This window comes from Semicossyphus pulcher, unplaced genomic scaffold (assembly GCF_022749685.1).
Source record: "Semicossyphus pulcher isolate SPU_LCO1_2020_fin unplaced genomic scaffold, fSemPul1.0.p SCAF_3, whole genome shotgun sequence".
Lineage (NCBI taxonomy): Eukaryota > Metazoa > Chordata > Actinopteri > Labriformes > Labridae > Semicossyphus > Semicossyphus pulcher.
This window is the reverse complement of record NW_027211704.1, coordinates 7,712,028-7,729,961: the sequence shown is the minus strand read 5'-3', so window position 1 is coordinate 7,729,961 and position 17,934 is coordinate 7,712,028. Positions and strand designations below refer to the sequence as shown.

Genomic DNA, 17,934 nt, shown 5'->3' with positions numbered 1-17,934 from the left:
CTTCAAACCACTGTCAGATCCTACAATATATTTGTAAGGGAAGATAAAGGTATGCAGCTTTGTTTCATCTCTAACATCCAGTGTGAGTACAGTATTACCTTGTTGCCTTTGCTCCTCAACTTGGCTCCGAACAAGTTGAAGTCTCGTCCCTCCAGGTCTTTATAGAGGTGCTGACCCAGGATCAGGTGGTTTTTACACACCTGCTCCTCGTTAACACCCTGCAGAGAAAGTTTAGAGTGTGTGGATCAATACTCTGGAATACATGTATTGATCATTTTCTTCATACTATTATTGAAAACAGGGTATCAGAGTAATCTGACTAATCTTGCTTACCAATAGTCTATGTTGGAAACAGGAACATTTTTAAATGCAATTTCGGAGTGTAATCTTGTTCACCAATTTGGGAAAAAGTATTACATCGGTAAGTGAATAGGTTTAACAGTACCTATATTGCTAAGACTACTTAGAGACCAGACAGAATTGCCCAATACATCATGTCTTGGTGCAGAGCTGAAGGTAGGGGTTATAACAACGCCCGAGTGATCCTTAGATTACGGAAAAGTACTTCCTCTCCAGATCTTAAAAAAAGGATGGACTCTACGTCAGAGATAGTATTGTATGAACAAATGTTAGGTAGGTCATGGGACCACTTTCTCGCTCATAGCGTTGCTGGGACACTGTGAGGATGGTTGAACTGCTGTAATTGCTAAATGTTTGTTTATTTTAGTTGTTCTGAATGTGCAAGTTTACCACAGGCCTTCAGATATTTTGTAACTTAACCATCCAAAAAAAAAAAACTTAATATAACTCTTTAGTATGATAACACAGATCATGAAAGAAACTTTGAAATAATGGATAAGCTACCGTTAGAGGTGTTTTCAGTATAGGGAAGAAAGCTGTGAAGGGTCCCTGATGACTCAGCACCAGTGAACAGCCTTTCTCTGAAAAAGACAGAGGTCAAAGGTCACAGCAAAGATATAACAAACAAAAACAACAAAAATAAGTAAGCTTAAAATAAATTATTTCACAAATTCTGTGGTTTATTTTTCTCCTAATTAAATAATTAGAATAGACCCACAATATTGTTTATCTTATAATGAACTGTGCTTTTCAAAATAAAAGAAGAGAGGAAAAAAAGGATAGGTTCATCGACCTTAAGAATTAAATTGAACAGAATTCCTGTAAAGCCACTGATTCAAACCACTGAAGTAGAAGAGTTCAGTATAGTACTTTTTTTTTACAGTGTATTGTGGGTCTTTTACCAAACAAGGCGACAGCTCCGGTCAGATTTCCCCTCTGGCTTCCGCTCCTGTCCAGCTCTATCAGTCGTTCCATCAGGTTACCATAGCAACGCCGGCCGTCACCAATCTGACCCGCATCACACATACACCTGGAAGAGGAGGGAGTTGCTAACTAAAATACAAACACAATCAAACAAACTAACAAAATGCTACTCTAAGCCCTGGTTCTAGATCTAACTCTCACTTTATCACAAGTCCTGGTTCTAGATCTGATTTAATCTTTGGTATTAATGCTTGATTAGACCCGACTCTCTCTTAGTACCAGTCCTGGCTCTAGAACTTTAGAACTAAAACTCACTCTTTATTAGTTCTTGGTCTAGATCTGCCTCTCACTTAAGTAGTAGCCCTGGCTCTAGACCTGGTTCTAACTACATTGTTGGACTAGATCTGGTTCTCTCTTAAGTCTAAGTCCTGGCTCTAGACCTGACTCTCGCTTTGGCACTAGTCCTGGTTCTAGACCTGGTTCTCACTTCACTTTACCCTTGACTAGATCTAACTCTCACTTTATTTTAAGTCCTTTTTCTAAACCTGACTCTGGCTTTATCACACATCCTGGTTCAAGTCCAAACCTTATCTTTGGTATTAGTCTTGGTTCAAAACTTGCTCTCACTTACGTACTAGCTCTAGTTCTAGTCCTGGCTCTAGAACAGAATCTCACTATTTTTTTGGTACTTTGTCTAGATCTTCCTCTACCTTTAGTACAAGCCCTAGTTCTTGCTTTAGTTCAAGTCATAGTTCTAGACCTGATTTCTTCTTAAATCACAAGTCCTGGCTCTAGAACGGACTCTCACTTCGATGTTAGTCCTGGTTCCAGAGCTAACCTTAATTTTATTACTGGTCATGGGTCTAGATGTGACTCTCACTTTAGTACATGAACTGGTTCTACACCTCAACCTTGTTTAGGCACTAGTCCTGGTTTTAGACGAGACCCTTGCTTTATTGCTAGTCCTGGTACTAGACTAGTCTTTTTCCTTGTTGCTAGTCCTAATTCTAGATCCTCCTCTTACTTTAGGTTTAGTCCTGGTTCTAGACCCGACTCTTTCTTTGTTCCAGACCCGACAGTTCCTCTAGTACTAGTCCTATTTCTAGATGTGAATCTTGCTCAGTTACTAGTACTGATTCTAGACCTCTGACTTTATACTAGTCTTGGTTTAGACTTGACTCTCACGTTAGTATTATTCCTGGTTATAGAGCCAAGCTTTGTTCCAAGACAGAGAGCTACTTGATCGGAGCAAAAGAGACTGTCAAAGAAAAAAATTAAATTGAATCTGGACATAGTCCTAGTCTTGTGTCTAGACCTGGATCAAGTTTTATTTCATAAGAGCACAATACAAAGAGACAAAGTTACCTGGGTTCTCCATCCACTCCAGTTTTACAGACAGCTGTGGAGTCGCATGTGTCTGCCGAGCAAGCAGAGACCAGCTGACAACCATACTCAGCATTGCCACCTACAGGGGACATGCCGAACATACACTCGCAGCTAGACTGAGACACAGACAAAGACACAGTTTCAAGATCTAGCTCTAGTTTTGATTCTGGACTAAATATTTACTTTTTTATTGTTATTTTGACATTGTCTTTGTGTTGTTGTTGTTGTTGTTGTTGTTGTTGTTGTCTTGTACAGGTGGTAATTCTAGCCCTGGTGCTAGTAAAGGACAACACTTGTTCCTGACTGGGTATACCACCTGATTGTGTTCCTGGCTCTGGTAGTGATCTAACCTTGTTGGGTCCCTTGAAGACACAGATAGTGGAGTTGATGGGGCAACCGCCGTTGTTCTCAGAGCAGAGGTTTTTGGGTATGCAGATCTTGCCGTCTCCCTGGAAGTCGGGCATGCAGGCACAGCTGATCTTTGACCCCTGTGAGGAGCACTGGGCGTTGACGTCACAGTCCCCTCTTGAGCAAACAACTGAACAGAAAAATAAAGATCAAACTTAGACTCTATGATTTGATTAACCCAAAAACAAAAGATTTAAAACATTCTGGGTTGGGTAAAGAGACACAACACGGTTTCTGTGAACATTTCTGGCATTAGAGCTTGTCTAATTCTAACCTAGAACTAAGAACAGTTTCTCTGTCACAGAAAGATGCTTGCGTGTTCGGCTCTGCATCTGGACCTAAATCCATTTCTTAACTTCAATGACTCTTCAATTAACTGAGGCAGCTGTTGGCAGAGAAAAGTAAGAATTCCACATGAGAATGTTTCAGCTCTCGTTTTTCGGATTTATTTTAAAAGGCTTTTAAAAAAATAGAAATAAAAAAACTGCTGTGTAAGCTGAATAATGTAGAAAAAAGCCTCATTTTGTTTTTGAAAGGTAATTTAACAAAGTAAAACAAAGCCATGTTTACAATTTAAGCCTTTTTTTTGCAAATTATCCAATTAGAGAAGCTGGATGGAAGTTTGACTTCTTTAATGTCACTAATTATATTTCAAGAATGAATCAGCATCTCCATACAAGACTGCTATGCCAATATTAAAAGTTAAGTGCCTCGACATCAACAGTCAGGTGCCATTAATCTATTGCAGAAGAAGAGGATTCAACAAGGGCACAGGCATTTATGTTTCAAGCGTTTCCATTCAGCTGTTTTACTGCACAAATTGACAATGTGCAAAAAAACAAAGTGTAAGTTTTATCCTGGGGTGGCACCAGAGGAAATCTCATGCTGCCACTACAGAAAAAAAGAGTCCATGCAGCATACAGTGGCCATATAAGGACTTCATAGACTCTTCGTTTTAATCTCTCAGGTTTAGCTTCAAATTCATCTGGCTAAGAAAAACAGTTTCAGCCACATATCTGGTTTAAGCTAATTGCTAATCTGAGGTGACCGTTGTTCTGTGTTTTTACCTAAGCATTTTCCCTGTGCCGTCCTCCTGTGTCCGGGCAAACATTCACATTCTGCAGCGTCTCCCTCTCCTTTACAGTACGAGAAGGGGCTGCAGTTGCTGCACCTGTTATTCACTGACAACGACAAAGACAAAACAGCAGCTCACTGTGAGAAACAGTGACAAGTCATACAAACAGTAAAAACAATAAATGCAATATGTGTCACCTCAGGTTTTACTTGTGGACACCCTGATGACAAGAACAGAGTCTAGTAACAATACTTTTTTGTTAGCCCTGGTCTTACCTTGATCGCAGCGCTTCCCAGTGTACGGTGGCTGACACAAACACTGTCCATCACCCTCTGGACCTTTATTACACACTCCATGCACACAGTCACACACTGTAAAGACAGAGGCACACAGACAGAGTACAGCATTTAAACAACTCTCGGATGTTCTTGCAGCTGTTAAACATGCAATATTCAAGGTTTGAGCGGTTTTGCGTTTTTTCCTTTTGATTGGGACTCTCACGTGACCACATTTTTTATCAGTGACATACGATGTGAGAGAGCTCACCTTTATCACACTTTCCTCCATATGAGTTTGGATTTTTACACTCCTGACAGGCAATGCCCGAGAAGCCATCCTAAAAATAGAAATACACAACAGAAACACTTTAAAAACAAAACGAATATTTCCAAAACTCCTGTCAGATAAGCAGGATGATGATGAGAGGCTCGAGCCGTTGATATTAACACTAATGTTAAACCAAGGGCACAGTTCCCTATAACTACACAAACTATTTATATTAATCTCTGATCTCCTTTACAAACAGACAGTAGTCACAGAGAGGCAGACGGACAGGATACTGACATCACAGACACAGGTCCCGTTCCCAAGGTCTCCATCCTGACAGGTTCCATGGAAGTTGCAGGTCTTTCCTGACCAGCTGGGACAGGCTACGGACGTACAGAGAATGTCATTACCAATTACTTCCTTCACTGTAATTTTTGTTTATTTGACAATAAAGGACCTAACTTAAATAAAGGACAATATTTTGTCTGTAATGGCAATTTTTTCCAATTTTGCAATTTCTTTCTATTTGCAATTAATACATAGGTAGGGGTGAAATCTTACGCAGACCCAATAGAACTGAATTTCCAGTAATGACTTGCAGTTTAGTTGATCATTTTTTTGTTGTTGCAAACAGTTGTACAAGTGATGAACATACCGGTTTGTTTCTAATATTGTTGTAAGTTGTGCAGTGGTTGATCCTAGACTGGCTGGTTTGTGGCTGGTCTGGTAAGAACTGTTTGTGCTCCCCCTACCTGTGCCTGCCTCCTCCTGTCACCTATGCACCTATATACACACAACCCCATGCATCTACTGCTGACCAAAGTGTCCAAAATAATACTACAAATACATCTAAACAAAATAATGACATGCCAACAATAAACCGGGTCCTACATAGTCCAAACTTTACACGTCAGATTGTAATATCAATGTCTGGTTAAGCTCAGCACTACACCACATGTCACCTATCTCCATCACTCATGTTTATTTATTAATTATTTATTAGTTATTAAACTAAAATATTGAAACCAAGTACTATACAACCAAATATACCATGCAGACCATCTGGTCACAACTGAGTACAAACATAAATTGTGAGGTTTATATTTACTGATAGCTCTGAGCCTCTGAGCCCTTTCACTAGACTGCATTGATTTAAAACTTCAGTAATTCTTATCAATTATGAATCCTTAATTGGTAACACCTGCGCAGTAATATGAAACACCTTCCCTTACTATTCACCGCGTTACACAGTAGTTTAGTAATATCAGGGCATTTAACAATTTATTATTTAACATAATTTCACTGCAAAAGAGACCCGAATACTAAACTATATAACGTTTAAAGACAAAGACGCTGATTTAGGAAGCATTAAATAAGCTAACAGCGGCGTCTTTGATAAACTACTCGTTAACAAGCTAGCCCTTTGTTTACAGACAGAAGTTATTACTTACTTCATTTCGTAAACGTACAGGAGAATACAACTCTACAACACAAGACGACTGAAAGTAAGACATCACAAAAAAGTCTAACTTTAGGTAGTAAAAAATTTCCTTTATCTGTTTATCTTTTTTACGCTGCCAGAAAATTAACTATCGTGACGATAGCGGGATGTGATTGGAAGAAATTACGCTCGACGAAACAACCAATCAGAACTACGGACAACAAAATAGTCCCGCCTACTTAACAAGTGACCGTTTGGAACTAGAACGTGTGTATTTAACGGTTGACTTTTCTTTCTGTTGTTAACCGTAAACAAAACATATAAAAGGAAATCAAGTTTCTTATTAAACCATTTTTATCATACATTCAAGGTCTTCAATGTCTTTGTCTGACCAACAGTCCAAATTGGCCTATATTCAGTTTTAGGATGACATAAGAACAAAGCAGCAAATCCTAACATCTAAAAACTAGAACCTGAATAGAGAGGCTTTTTCAATCATCAATTTGCTGTAAATCTAACAATTCAGTAAAGGCTTACATTTCACTATTAGCCATATACTTGCTATTAAGACTTGACATATAGCTGCTATCATTGGAGAGAGATACTTTTTGTGTTTGAACGTGGTCTGTTGACTGACAGGTGTCTCAACCTCAAACTCAGAATCAGACTTAGCCAAAGCGGCTTTTGACATATTTAGATTTCCTCCGTCTCTTCATAAAACTCTGGCAGAAATCAAAAACTGACAGGCTGACAGCTGATTGACAGCTAATACTGCAGTCTACCAGCAACAGAAAAAACTCAGGGATTTAAATGGTCATTTAAAAATGATATGAATGCCACATAAATAATAAATAAATTAAAAATGAATTCATGTTTATGACAACACGTGCTCTTATTGGCTATAATGAGATTGAGAATACGTGTTACAGAAGAAGGCCTGTGTTATGGGCATTCTACTTTAGGTCAAGGTAAGGAGAGAAAGTAAAAATGTATTAACTTCATGGACACAGATAAAGATAGAGAGGAAATTCAGGCGAGGGAGAGGGGGCATAATATGTAGGAAAGCCTAGGTGCAATATGGTGCAGGATGATGTCACATTGTGATGCAGTAAAGCATTGTTTTTCTTCTGCCTTAATGTGGAAGTAATCTGAGTATTTGTATTTGCGTGTGCTTATGTGTGTGGTGTGTGTCTTACACAAACAGAGCGGGCCCCAGTGCTGTGGGCAGCACAGTGGCTGCATGAAACTCTTCACACAGACGTGTTGACATCCAGGCAGCTCCATGTCCCTGCCACCGATGTGCACAACATAACTGCAGCACACAGAAAACACAAGGTAAACAAACTGCTTCATTAACACCACACACTATTTATGGCATCTTTTATGTGTGTATTATTGTTTTTTAAGGAATTATAACCTGTTTCCTACCTGCAGTTGGTCGTGCGTACATTGCTGAAGCCGTGGGGGCAGCTGCTGGTGGTGACGGCGGCACAGGAAGTGCAGGAGGTGTGAACGTCTATCCTCTGTGCGATATCACACCGACCAGGAGGAGCAGTCTGAGGGAGTAGGGGAGATCTATGACTGTACAGTCAATATAATATATGACACCACTTTATCTTTGTATTACTCAACATTTCTCTGTAATTTAAAGTTCCTATAGCTCCAGATGGTACCATCTGTATCAGTACATTCCTATTTTAAATAAGCAACATCTTCTACTAAAACTTCCACTGATATGGCAGACACTGTGAGTTTAGTAGTGGGGATATTTCAGATGATGACAGTAGTAGTAGCAGAGGGAGTAGCAATACTGATGAATGAATTAAAAGTTTTATTCTTGTGTCCCAAAGATTGTGCTATGCCCACATTAGCTTTCAGGATATAAACAATGCATGCCACTATAGGAAAAATCTAAACAAAGGTATGCAAACACATGACACTAGGCTGACTGAAGGACAGTTGATTGACAGCTCTCTCCTTTGCTCAGACAAAATTAGAATCCTTCTCTAAATCTGTCTAAATCTGACACCTTGTGGCTGGTTTCAAACTTGAAAACATGTACTTTTTTTTTTTTAAAGGGTGAAAAAAAGGCATCTCCTCTTACAACATGTGCAAATCCTTCACTCGGCTGGCTGAGTATGGGCAAAGCATGTTCGATTAGACTTTTTTAATTTGCCTGATGTAAATGTTGATGGTCCGGGATGCCTCATACTTGTTGTCATTAAGACCTTGAATTTCCAGGATTCTGTTACCAGCTCCAGCAAGCTAAACTGTTAGCTCTGCTTCTTAACACTGACATTAAAGTCGAGGTGAAATGAAAAATGTCAATGACAATATAGGCCAAAAAAAATACAGAAAATCAATTTATTCATATTCTTATATCAAAATCCGATCATTTTTTCTTCCGGTAAAACTAAATTTCACGCGTGCTTACGTAAGTTAGCACCAAACAATTTCAACCAATCAATCTGCAACATTTAGCCGCAGAGCACCAAGAACACTCGGTCAGTTAGCTAGCTACTGCGCTGTGGAGAACGTCTGTCTACGCCCACTTCTCAACGATCAAATCAAATCCCTCTAATGATATGTCCCGCCTGCACGTCCTGTTTCACTTAGAAATACGTCACGATACAGAAGCTAGATACTCGCGAAATGCCGTTTCAGCTCGACTTTAACATTCATTTTGCATCCTGTTTTGTTTCCTAACACCAGTGTTCTCACAACTGAACCAAAGCCAAGCATATCATGAACTTCCCATGTTGTCACCTTCACAAGTTCCATTCGAAGGCAGCAAGATATTTAGGGCACATTAAGGATACAATCTATTTGTTTGGTGCTCGTCTGACTTTTCATATAGAGACTGTACTTTGTTTTATTCTTTTAGTTCATTAGAAAATCTTAGCATGCTGTCAGGCTGATATTAGACCATGACGAATTTCAATATTATCTGTTGAACATAAGCATGCTGCATTGTCACTGTGAGCATGCAGGCTCAGAGCACCACTGTGCTTAAATACAGCCTCACAGACCCATTAGCTTGGCTGTAGACGATCCATTCAAGGGAACTAAAGTTGGCGTTTCTCAGCCTCTGTTGATTTGCTGCAACAATGAATTGCCTGAGAACTCTCACGGTTTAATTAAGGTGGTGTTTTTGGTAGGTCTGTACGAGTACTGTCACCTGTGTTGTACTATTACAACTTCTCATTTACTCAGCGATCAAAAATGTTCATATATTTTATACAAACAAGTAAAAAGATTCACTGAGATGAGGCTCTAGAAGAAAATCAGTCAGTAGTGTGAATGCATTAATAAGAGAGTAGAGTGATCCACTTATAATTTAGAGAACTTTTGAGTATACAGTATCTTCTTGTGACGGAGATGGAGGTGTGTTACCTGCAGTGAAGTCTGCAGGCAGAGCAGCAGCAGAAGCACCAGCAGCAGCATGGCTCAAAGTGTCACATCCAGGGGGAAGAAATAAATCCACCAACCCAGCGCCCTCCTCAGTCAGTAGAAAAAATCAGCAGGAAAAGTTGAGGAATGTATTCAGGCAGCGTTGGATCTTCACATCAGCTTTCTCCTCTCACATGTAGCCTGAACCTCAAAAACAACCTGCCGCTTAGCTACAGGAAAAACACACAGATAACAACATCCTCTGTGTGGGAAAAACAGAACTGTTGGAGAACAATAGACGTGTTTTCCAGCAGTAACATGTGTAGGCAACCTGCTTTAAAAATGTGCAAAAACTCAGGAAAACATATAGGTAGTTAAAATGTAAAAAATAAAAACTAGATCCAGACAGTGTTGGGATCAGCAGCAATATTACTGGCTTTTTTCCGCCTGAAGGCAACAATCCCTGTAATACTTGAGCAAACAAACAGATTACAACTAACAAATTAACTCTCAGCTCAGCGTCCCGCGAGGCATAGAGCAGCCAGAGAGGCTGGAGCAGCTACAGGCGTCACGTCTTTTCCTCTCTAATCTAGGAAGAGAGAAAAAAAACACAGAAACTGGCATAGAAGGAACCTCCCATCAGAGGTCATCTCCTCCTACTACTCCCCTGGTAGTATCAACAGCAGTACTCAGAGTAGTACAAGTAAAGTATAAGGCGTAGCGGTTAAACAGTTGCACTTGTTTTGGTCATTGTAGTGCAGCAGTGTACTCAGAAAAAGTATACACACCGCTCCTCTCTCTCCTGGTCTAACCTCCAGAGCTGTGGACTCTGTGTTGATTGTTGTACATGGGCTACAGTTACTACTGACCACCGATAGGACCTCCCAAGCCAGTGTCTGAGGGGCAATGATGAAAAAAGAACTGGCTGCATGCATCGGGCACCAGCATGTAGAGGGTTTTTTTAAGCATGCACCACTAGAAGGGCATCATGGAGGGACTTGTTGAGTAATCCATTATAGAGACATTTCAATACTATTTATTCCTTCCTGATACCAATACTGAGTTTCAGCAGATGCAGAGTACCCCTCTGATCCTAGTGTACTTAAAACCCCCCCACATATTTCAATGTCAATCGATGCTTGAATGCACTTTTGGCTTCAGTAATCAATTATGTTTTATCTATCTAAGGGGCATCCAAGAGGGCGCTTTTTGCAGTATTTTCTCCAAATTTTTGAGGGCAATCGTTCATGAGAGAATTAATTATAAGGAAAGAATTTCAGGCACTCAAAACGAAAGGCTTTCCTCCTTCAGGATTCCTGCCTTCAACTTTCACATTTAACTGACATACTGTTTGGGACTAGGGTTTAAAAGGTTCACAAAGCAAAAATGTTGGGAACCAGTGCTCAAGACAAGGCAGTATTAAGTGTATGTCAGCATAGACAGTATCCGTGGTGTTGTTTATGGGTACTTAAAGTTGTACACTTTCACTTAGTATACAGCTTGTTAGGCTCATCCAGCAAAAACCAAGGCAATCCAGGTTTGCATATTCTTTATACGTCTACAAAATACATCTTCCTAAATGAGGATAAACACCTCTTTAACAACAAAACCTACAACATTAAAACCTTCAGTAGAGTATGATTCACTGCAGGTCTGTTCTAATACAAAAGTGAATGCAGCCTGAATCTATCACACAAGAAATAAAACACTCTACGACTTCTTTAGCCTTGAGAGCTACATTAAGCTTTAGCACAGAGAAACAGATTGGTAACCAATTTAAAGTCTAAAATGGATTAATAATAGAAATAATGAAAATGTTAAACCATTATTTTACTAACTTGACACACAGATGTTTTTGAAGTTAGCCAAAATGCTACAAATGACAAGAAGGACCTGGCTAATGTGAGCCAACATTAATGTTATTTGTGTACTGGCATTCAAGATTCAATATTTTTGATTGTGAGGTAACAAGAGTAGGTACATTATTGTTGCAAATAACAGTTTGTTTCAGATTTAAAGTACTGAGTCAGTAAAGCAGTACTATTGTGTTGTACTCCAGTCTGATTATATCATAGAGGTGTAAATATACAAATTTAGATGATTGTGCTGCTTTCAGATCAGTGAGAATTCACATGCTTCTCTACGATCAGAGTAAATGAATCTCAAAATATATCTAAGTATAGTTCTGCAGCAGTAGCTACAGTACTTCATTTTGTAGCACGTGCAACAATGCAACATTATAAAGCTTCTTATAAAAACAAAAGGACACATAACGACACTGCAGAAAATTCAGACGCAGAAAACACGCTGACCTTTGGCTGAGCTCAGCCTGGATCATGACTTTGATACTGTTTGAGACACTACGACAAAAAAGAGCATTTATATCACAAGATTTATATATATTACATATAAGATACAGAGGTTTTTTTGGCATGTTTCTTTGCAAGTTTTGTATCAGATTTAATACATAGCTTTGGATTTATTATTACCCTGGATTCAGGTTTGCCGGATGTCATTTTTAAAAAAAATCAAATTTGATTTTTTCTGTTCGTCTTTTATAATCCTCCCCAAAGCCACCCTTCACATCAGGTCGTCTGAGGACAGGGGATATCTCTCTGAATTTCCTCTCTAGGAATTTTTCTTTCTTCAGGTTGTCAAGGAGCTGTTTTCGTCTTTGAGGAGTGTTTGGGGTCAGGAACTGAAACCCTTTAAGACATTTGACGTGATACTATGTGTGAATTAAAGTAGATTTATTAAAAGAAAGAGAAACTCATTTTAGAGGCAGTTTTCTAATATTCTGGCCTCTTACTGTGAGGTATGTGAGAAAAGAGAGAGATTGTGAGAAGTCCTCTCTTCCTGACAGGAAGTGTTGGACGGATTTCCCCTCCTGGTCGTCCCAGTGGGGCAGTGTGATTTGGACGGATTTCCTGGTCAGCTGACATGACTCTTCGTCTGCTTCTCAGAACCAAAAGGAACAAATGAGGACCGAGTTTCTTTCCCGTTTCAATATATTTTGACTTGAACAAATGACAGACACGTGGAGGTAAATGACTAGAGAGAGAGTCAAAGGTCAAACTGCAAGGGGACAGAACAATAGCAGGAAGCAGGCAGACATTAAACCGCTTCAGTACTCTGGAGTTTACTGCCTTGCTCACCGGCTCTTCAGCAGGAAATTTTTCCCAGCACAGTTTGAGGACAGGAACCAGCAGCCTGTCAGTTACAATCTATTTTTTTTTTATCATTAACGGTGCATCCCACAATTTTGAAGCATATTTAAAATGAGCACATTTTGTTTGTTATTTGTGCAAACTTGATTCCTGATTTTTTTTGCAGAAGAAAAATGAACTGTTGTTAGGTAAAATATCACTATTTAAATCAGATCAAAATAAAGTATAGATGGACTAACATGGTCCACAATGTTACAAGTAATCTACGGCACACAATCAGACGTTTCTTGATGTTATGTTCTTGAAAAAGCTGAAAATATATAAATTGTATTTGATGATTCAGACACCAGTTTTGTCACTTTTGATGAGGATGATATTTTGCCAATTTTAGTTAATTAAAATTAGTTTTTAGTCTCAAAGATTTACTCTAGTAAGCAAAACTTTGAAGAGGAATTTTGTCCCTCAGAACTGCAGCCCTAACATACATTTGAACCTAAGGCAATTATGGATAAAAATAGATATGAATGTATCTGAATGACACTTGTGTATTCGCATATGCCGCCCTCCATCTTAGTTAAGCATGGCCAGAAGGTTATAACGGCTTGGCCATGTGCTGGGGTGCCATTTAGGTTACAGCCTAACAATACTGAAGTTTTTTAAAAGTCAACCAAAGAAAGGTCCAAAGAAATCAGAAAAAAATGTATCAAGAACCCATACAGACGCAACCAAAGAGCAGGAAAAAAGTTCCATGGTGAAGTTTGAACGTTCAGACCGTGTTTTCTCTTTCGCCATCAACTAACAGTAGCTCCGCATAGTTTCACCAGTTTAAAGCACATAAATTTCAGTTCATTATTTTACTCATAAGAAGTAAAAGCTACAGTTGATGCTGCTTAGATTGCCTTTGGTTTTGCAGGAATTAGACATTTTTTTTGTCCTGATAAGGGGGCCTGAGGAAGTGTTAAAAGAAGTCATTTCAGTTAGTCTCAAGTGAGACCAAACCAACCAATAGTTGTTAAGACATTTTACCTAAAATGTTTTCTATTATGCCCAACTCTTTAATCATTAAAGTCATAAAGATTCCTTGTCGGGAAACCACCAAATGACATGTCATGGCAATCTTTGAATAATTGTAGACATGTTCCAATCCATACCGCGGGGGTGGACCCAAAGACCAACACTGCCACCAGAAGAGCCGAAATTCAGAAACCTATGTGTAATTAGGTGGTCCTACTGGCACATTTGTTTGGCATGTATGCTACAGTTGAACATGAAGTCTGTTCTCATATTTGAAGAGAGTAAAGACAGACAGAAAGAGAGGTTACTGTTGCACTACAATTGGCTTAATTCAGTGCCACAAATACTACTGCAGGTCTATCACAAGCATTACACAACAAGAGTGCAAAGTCATTATCGCTCATTTGATTTGTCCGTCCCTGCATGCTGCTAACTATCTAATATTCTTTATATCTCTGTATGTTTTTAGTTTTAACTTCTTGGTCTAACAACTGAGATACCTTGAGACTGTCATATTAAATATAAAACAAAATAATCAAAACAATGTGGAAGGACACCATGATAATTGTTATCTTATCACACACAAACACACACGCACAAAAAAGTCACTCACTGCTGACTCCTTTGAAAGTTTGAGAAACATGAATCAAGCGGTGAGGGAAGAGGGGGGGCCTATGCCAGAGGTCGTGGCTGCCTCTGTGCCCATGTCCTGGTGACCGGCTCAACCTCGACAAATGCCTCCAATCAGCACTCTGAGCCGGAAAACAGCAGAACAGACAAGAAAAGCCATGAAAGATAAGAGGAAGTGAGAAAGGATTTACTATCAGTGTTGCATCCGTCTGATGTTCCCTGGTGTCTTTCTGCTGCGACTGTTTAACTGGATTTATCAGCATATCCAGAACACCTCAGAGTACCATACATAATCTGAAGTTTCAATGGGTCACAAGTAATTGTCAGGAGGATGAAAAATGTGCTGTTGAACTTATTTGCAATTAATCAATTTCATTAACAGATTTACTCTGAACAAATCCTGTGTAAAGCTTTGACTTTATTTGCTATTGTTAGCGTTTCGCAACTCAATACATTTTATCCAAAACAGTATTTTCGAGTACAATTCTAAATCACATCACATAAAAATGAAAACGAATGTGCTCTTAGGTAAAAGAATAACCTGTCATGGCGCAGCCTAAATTTTAAACTCATTACTTTCCAATGGGAATAGTTTTATTGGTTAAACCATGATGAATAGAAGATGCTAAAGTGAACTTCATCTTACATCGAACAATTTTAGCTGCTAAAATCAACTGTGGAAAAAAAAAACAGGATTCAAAATTTGCTGCTGAACTGGATCACTAGCTCACTTTAATCATCAAGTAATTTGAATCAAACTGATTTAGCTAAATAAACTGTTAGCTAACCAATAGCAGAAACCTTCTGAACCACTTGACTGTAAACTAAACTTAACTAACTTTTCGATAACCATGATATAAGCTAAAATTAACCATTTGGATCACTAAACTAATTGAGATGATCAGGACTTAAAAAATTGCCATTGAACTTGACTACTAGCCAACATCAATCAATGAGTTTCGGAACTTAACTGTGAACTGATTGGGACCAAACTCATCTAGCTGCTAAACTGAACTGTTAGCTAATCAAAGACTTTTTGCTTAACTTGACTGTTTACTAAACATATCCTAAATGTATCCATATCCTATCATGTAAAACTGTAATAGCTGTTATTTTTTAGCTAACTTGAATAAAATAATGATGTTGACTAACACGGCTAGATGGTGCTGTTAGCTAACCTGAACCAAACCGTTGAGCTGCTAAACTGTTTTAACCGCTGATCATAAAGTGTTCCAACTTCTATGAAAAATGTCTTTTCAACTCGGCCGTTGAACTAAACTGAACTGTTAGCATGACCAGTATATTAGGTGCTTAACTGAACTGTTAGCTTAAAAACCTGTGAGCTAACTAAACCACACTGTTTGAGCAGTTAAACTTAACTATTACTTAAAATGCCCAACATATTAGGTGCTTGACTGAACTGTTAGCCTACCAGACTCAAACCTAGCTGTTAGCAGGCTGAGATTGTGTAAGTGCTAAACTGAACTGTAACGTTAGCTAACAAGAATCTAATTATTTAAGTTAGCCAAACTGAACTGTTAACTGACCTGACCATAAGGTGCCGCACTAAACTGTTACCTAACAAGACCAAAACCTGTTAGCCAACTGATTTAAACAGTTTGAGCTGCTAAACTGAACCTGTATCAAACAGTTATACTTTACTGTTATCCAACATGAACAAATCTGTTTGCTGCTCAACTGGGGCTTTGGGTTGGTTACTTTCTTTCAGACCTCTGAAGATCTGTAGCTGCTAGTAGGAGCTCTGGGGAAGGACTCAGACAACACCTTTAATATGCGTCAAAACTCATTGAGTGATAGACAATCAATGCATGCATGAGTTGTTTTCATTCAAGTAAATGCAGTAGACCAATTGATTAGAAGATTTAGGCCTATGTCCAACTTGTAATGTGAAAAAATCCCTCGAAAAGTTCCTAATATAACGTCGTTTTCTATGGCCTACAGTTGAATTTTGTACCAGATCTAATGAAAAAATGTTGATAGTTTTATAGATTTGCTGCTAAGAAACTAAAGGGACGAAAACAACCAATAACCTTTTTGTCAGGGTGAACTGTTTTCTGGAGCAGTTCACCAGCTGCATAGTTAACTCTTAAAAGATGCTTTGTCATATCATGTTGGCACAGAGACTGTCACTTCGTTCCAAACAGGAATCCTGTTTGGATCCAACCTCTCCATGTGATAAGCTATCAGACAACTGAATAAGTCTCTGGTTACAGTTTTTCCTTCACATGAAAGCAGAGCCTGAAACTGGAATTCTTTCCAATTGGTCAGTTGACCTGTGGGATCCAAGAGAAAACCACTTGGAGGTCAGTTTGCCAGTTGTGCTGATCAGACACTTCCTTGTACAGTATCTCTGCTCTCAGTCTGTGAAAGTGTTCCCAAAAAGGAAATCAGCTGAATTTCATGGCGAGGTCCTCCAGCAGACAGGAAATAGAGGAAGTTAAACAAGTTGAAAGGTGGCAGTGCGTTTCGTGTTGCAGAACCGCCAAGTCATCAAAACCTCAGTGAGTGGTGATTACATGAAATGCTGACAGAAACGTTTGGTAAATTCTTTCTTCTGTAATTATGTTTATGATGCTTCTCTGGAAAGCAAGTGGTTCTTGACCTGACCGCAGACGAGTTTAGAAAAAAAAACCCCTCTTAAATGTGTTTATCATTTACATGTTTTATAGTTTCCTTTCTTACTTCACTTTTCACATATAATTTCAAAATACTTTAACCTATAAGAGCTTATGAACACACCACCAGTAGCTACACCGTGACTAGAGTTTTGTCCATATTATCCAATAATTAATACTAAATTGCACAGGTCATTCTGGAAAAAATACATAGATTAGGGATTTGGAAGCCCACAAATATCTGATGCCTTTATGGTATCCAACCAACTTAACTGTTAATGCAAAAAATCTTTATTAACATATTTTAAGCGCTGTAGTTGTATCCTTGGAGAACCTAATATGTATCTCAAAAGTTATACCAAGTCTAAAGCGCTAGTAGCCAAGTCTTTGGACCGGATCTTGTCCCACTGTGCTCGGTTCAGGTTGCAGCCGTCTAAGTTTCTGTATCTGTCCACTATAATGAATGTAGGTCCCTGAGCGGACTCTTAAAGTCCCTTACCTTTCATCAGTTGAAGAAGCCTTTCAGATGAGAGGTGAAATGTCTTCAAGAACTTCAACCAACTCCAGTTGCCTTTTGGATTCAGCTTCAAATTACCATGACCTGGACGACTAGAGCACCTTCACAGACTTCACTAAAAAGAAGTTTGACAGGTCAAGAAACACAAGCAGTCAGTTAAGAAACCAACACCCTGGTCAGAAATATTGTTTAGTCTGTTACTCAAACTGGACTCCGTGGATTTTATTCATGTTTTTCTCTCATGTTTTGATTATGGATTCACATCTCGCACTACACTGTAGCTACATGTTGATTTAAGTCGTCTTTACATTTAAGTAATTGAGAGGTGTTTAAAATGAAACATTGCCGCTTTGTAGTTGGTGTGTTTATAATCCCTTCTAAAACTCAAGTTTTTTAAAAGATTTACACATAAAAGGTTTTTGTATTTCCCTCACATTGCT

General features: G+C 38.8%; 1 protein-coding gene across 1 annotated transcript in view; it reads right to left on the bottom strand.

Annotated features, from left to right (window-relative positions):
• Window positions 1-9,619, bottom strand: part of stab1 (stabilin 1) — a 63,244-nt gene extending 53,625 nt beyond the window's left edge. Inside the window, exons 1-12 of the mRNA XM_069677687.1 lie at window positions 9,534-9,619; window positions 7,569-7,696; window positions 7,337-7,452; window positions 4,997-5,082; window positions 4,700-4,769; window positions 4,429-4,524; window positions 4,146-4,259; window positions 3,021-3,208; window positions 2,650-2,786; window positions 1,263-1,390; window positions 865-941; window positions 99-218 (exon numbers count right to left, since the gene is read on the bottom strand). Coding sequence (XP_069533788.1) covers window positions 99-218; window positions 865-941; window positions 1,263-1,390; window positions 2,650-2,786; window positions 3,021-3,208; window positions 4,146-4,259; window positions 4,429-4,524; window positions 4,700-4,769; window positions 4,997-5,082; window positions 7,337-7,452; window positions 7,569-7,696; window positions 9,534-9,584 — 1,311 coding nt within the window. The 5' untranslated portion in view covers window positions 9,585-9,619. The remainder of the gene's footprint in view (window positions 1-98; window positions 219-864; window positions 942-1,262; window positions 1,391-2,649; window positions 2,787-3,020; window positions 3,209-4,145; window positions 4,260-4,428; window positions 4,525-4,699; window positions 4,770-4,996; window positions 5,083-7,336; window positions 7,453-7,568; window positions 7,697-9,533) is intronic.
• Window positions 9,620-17,934: the final 8,315 nt, after the last annotated feature.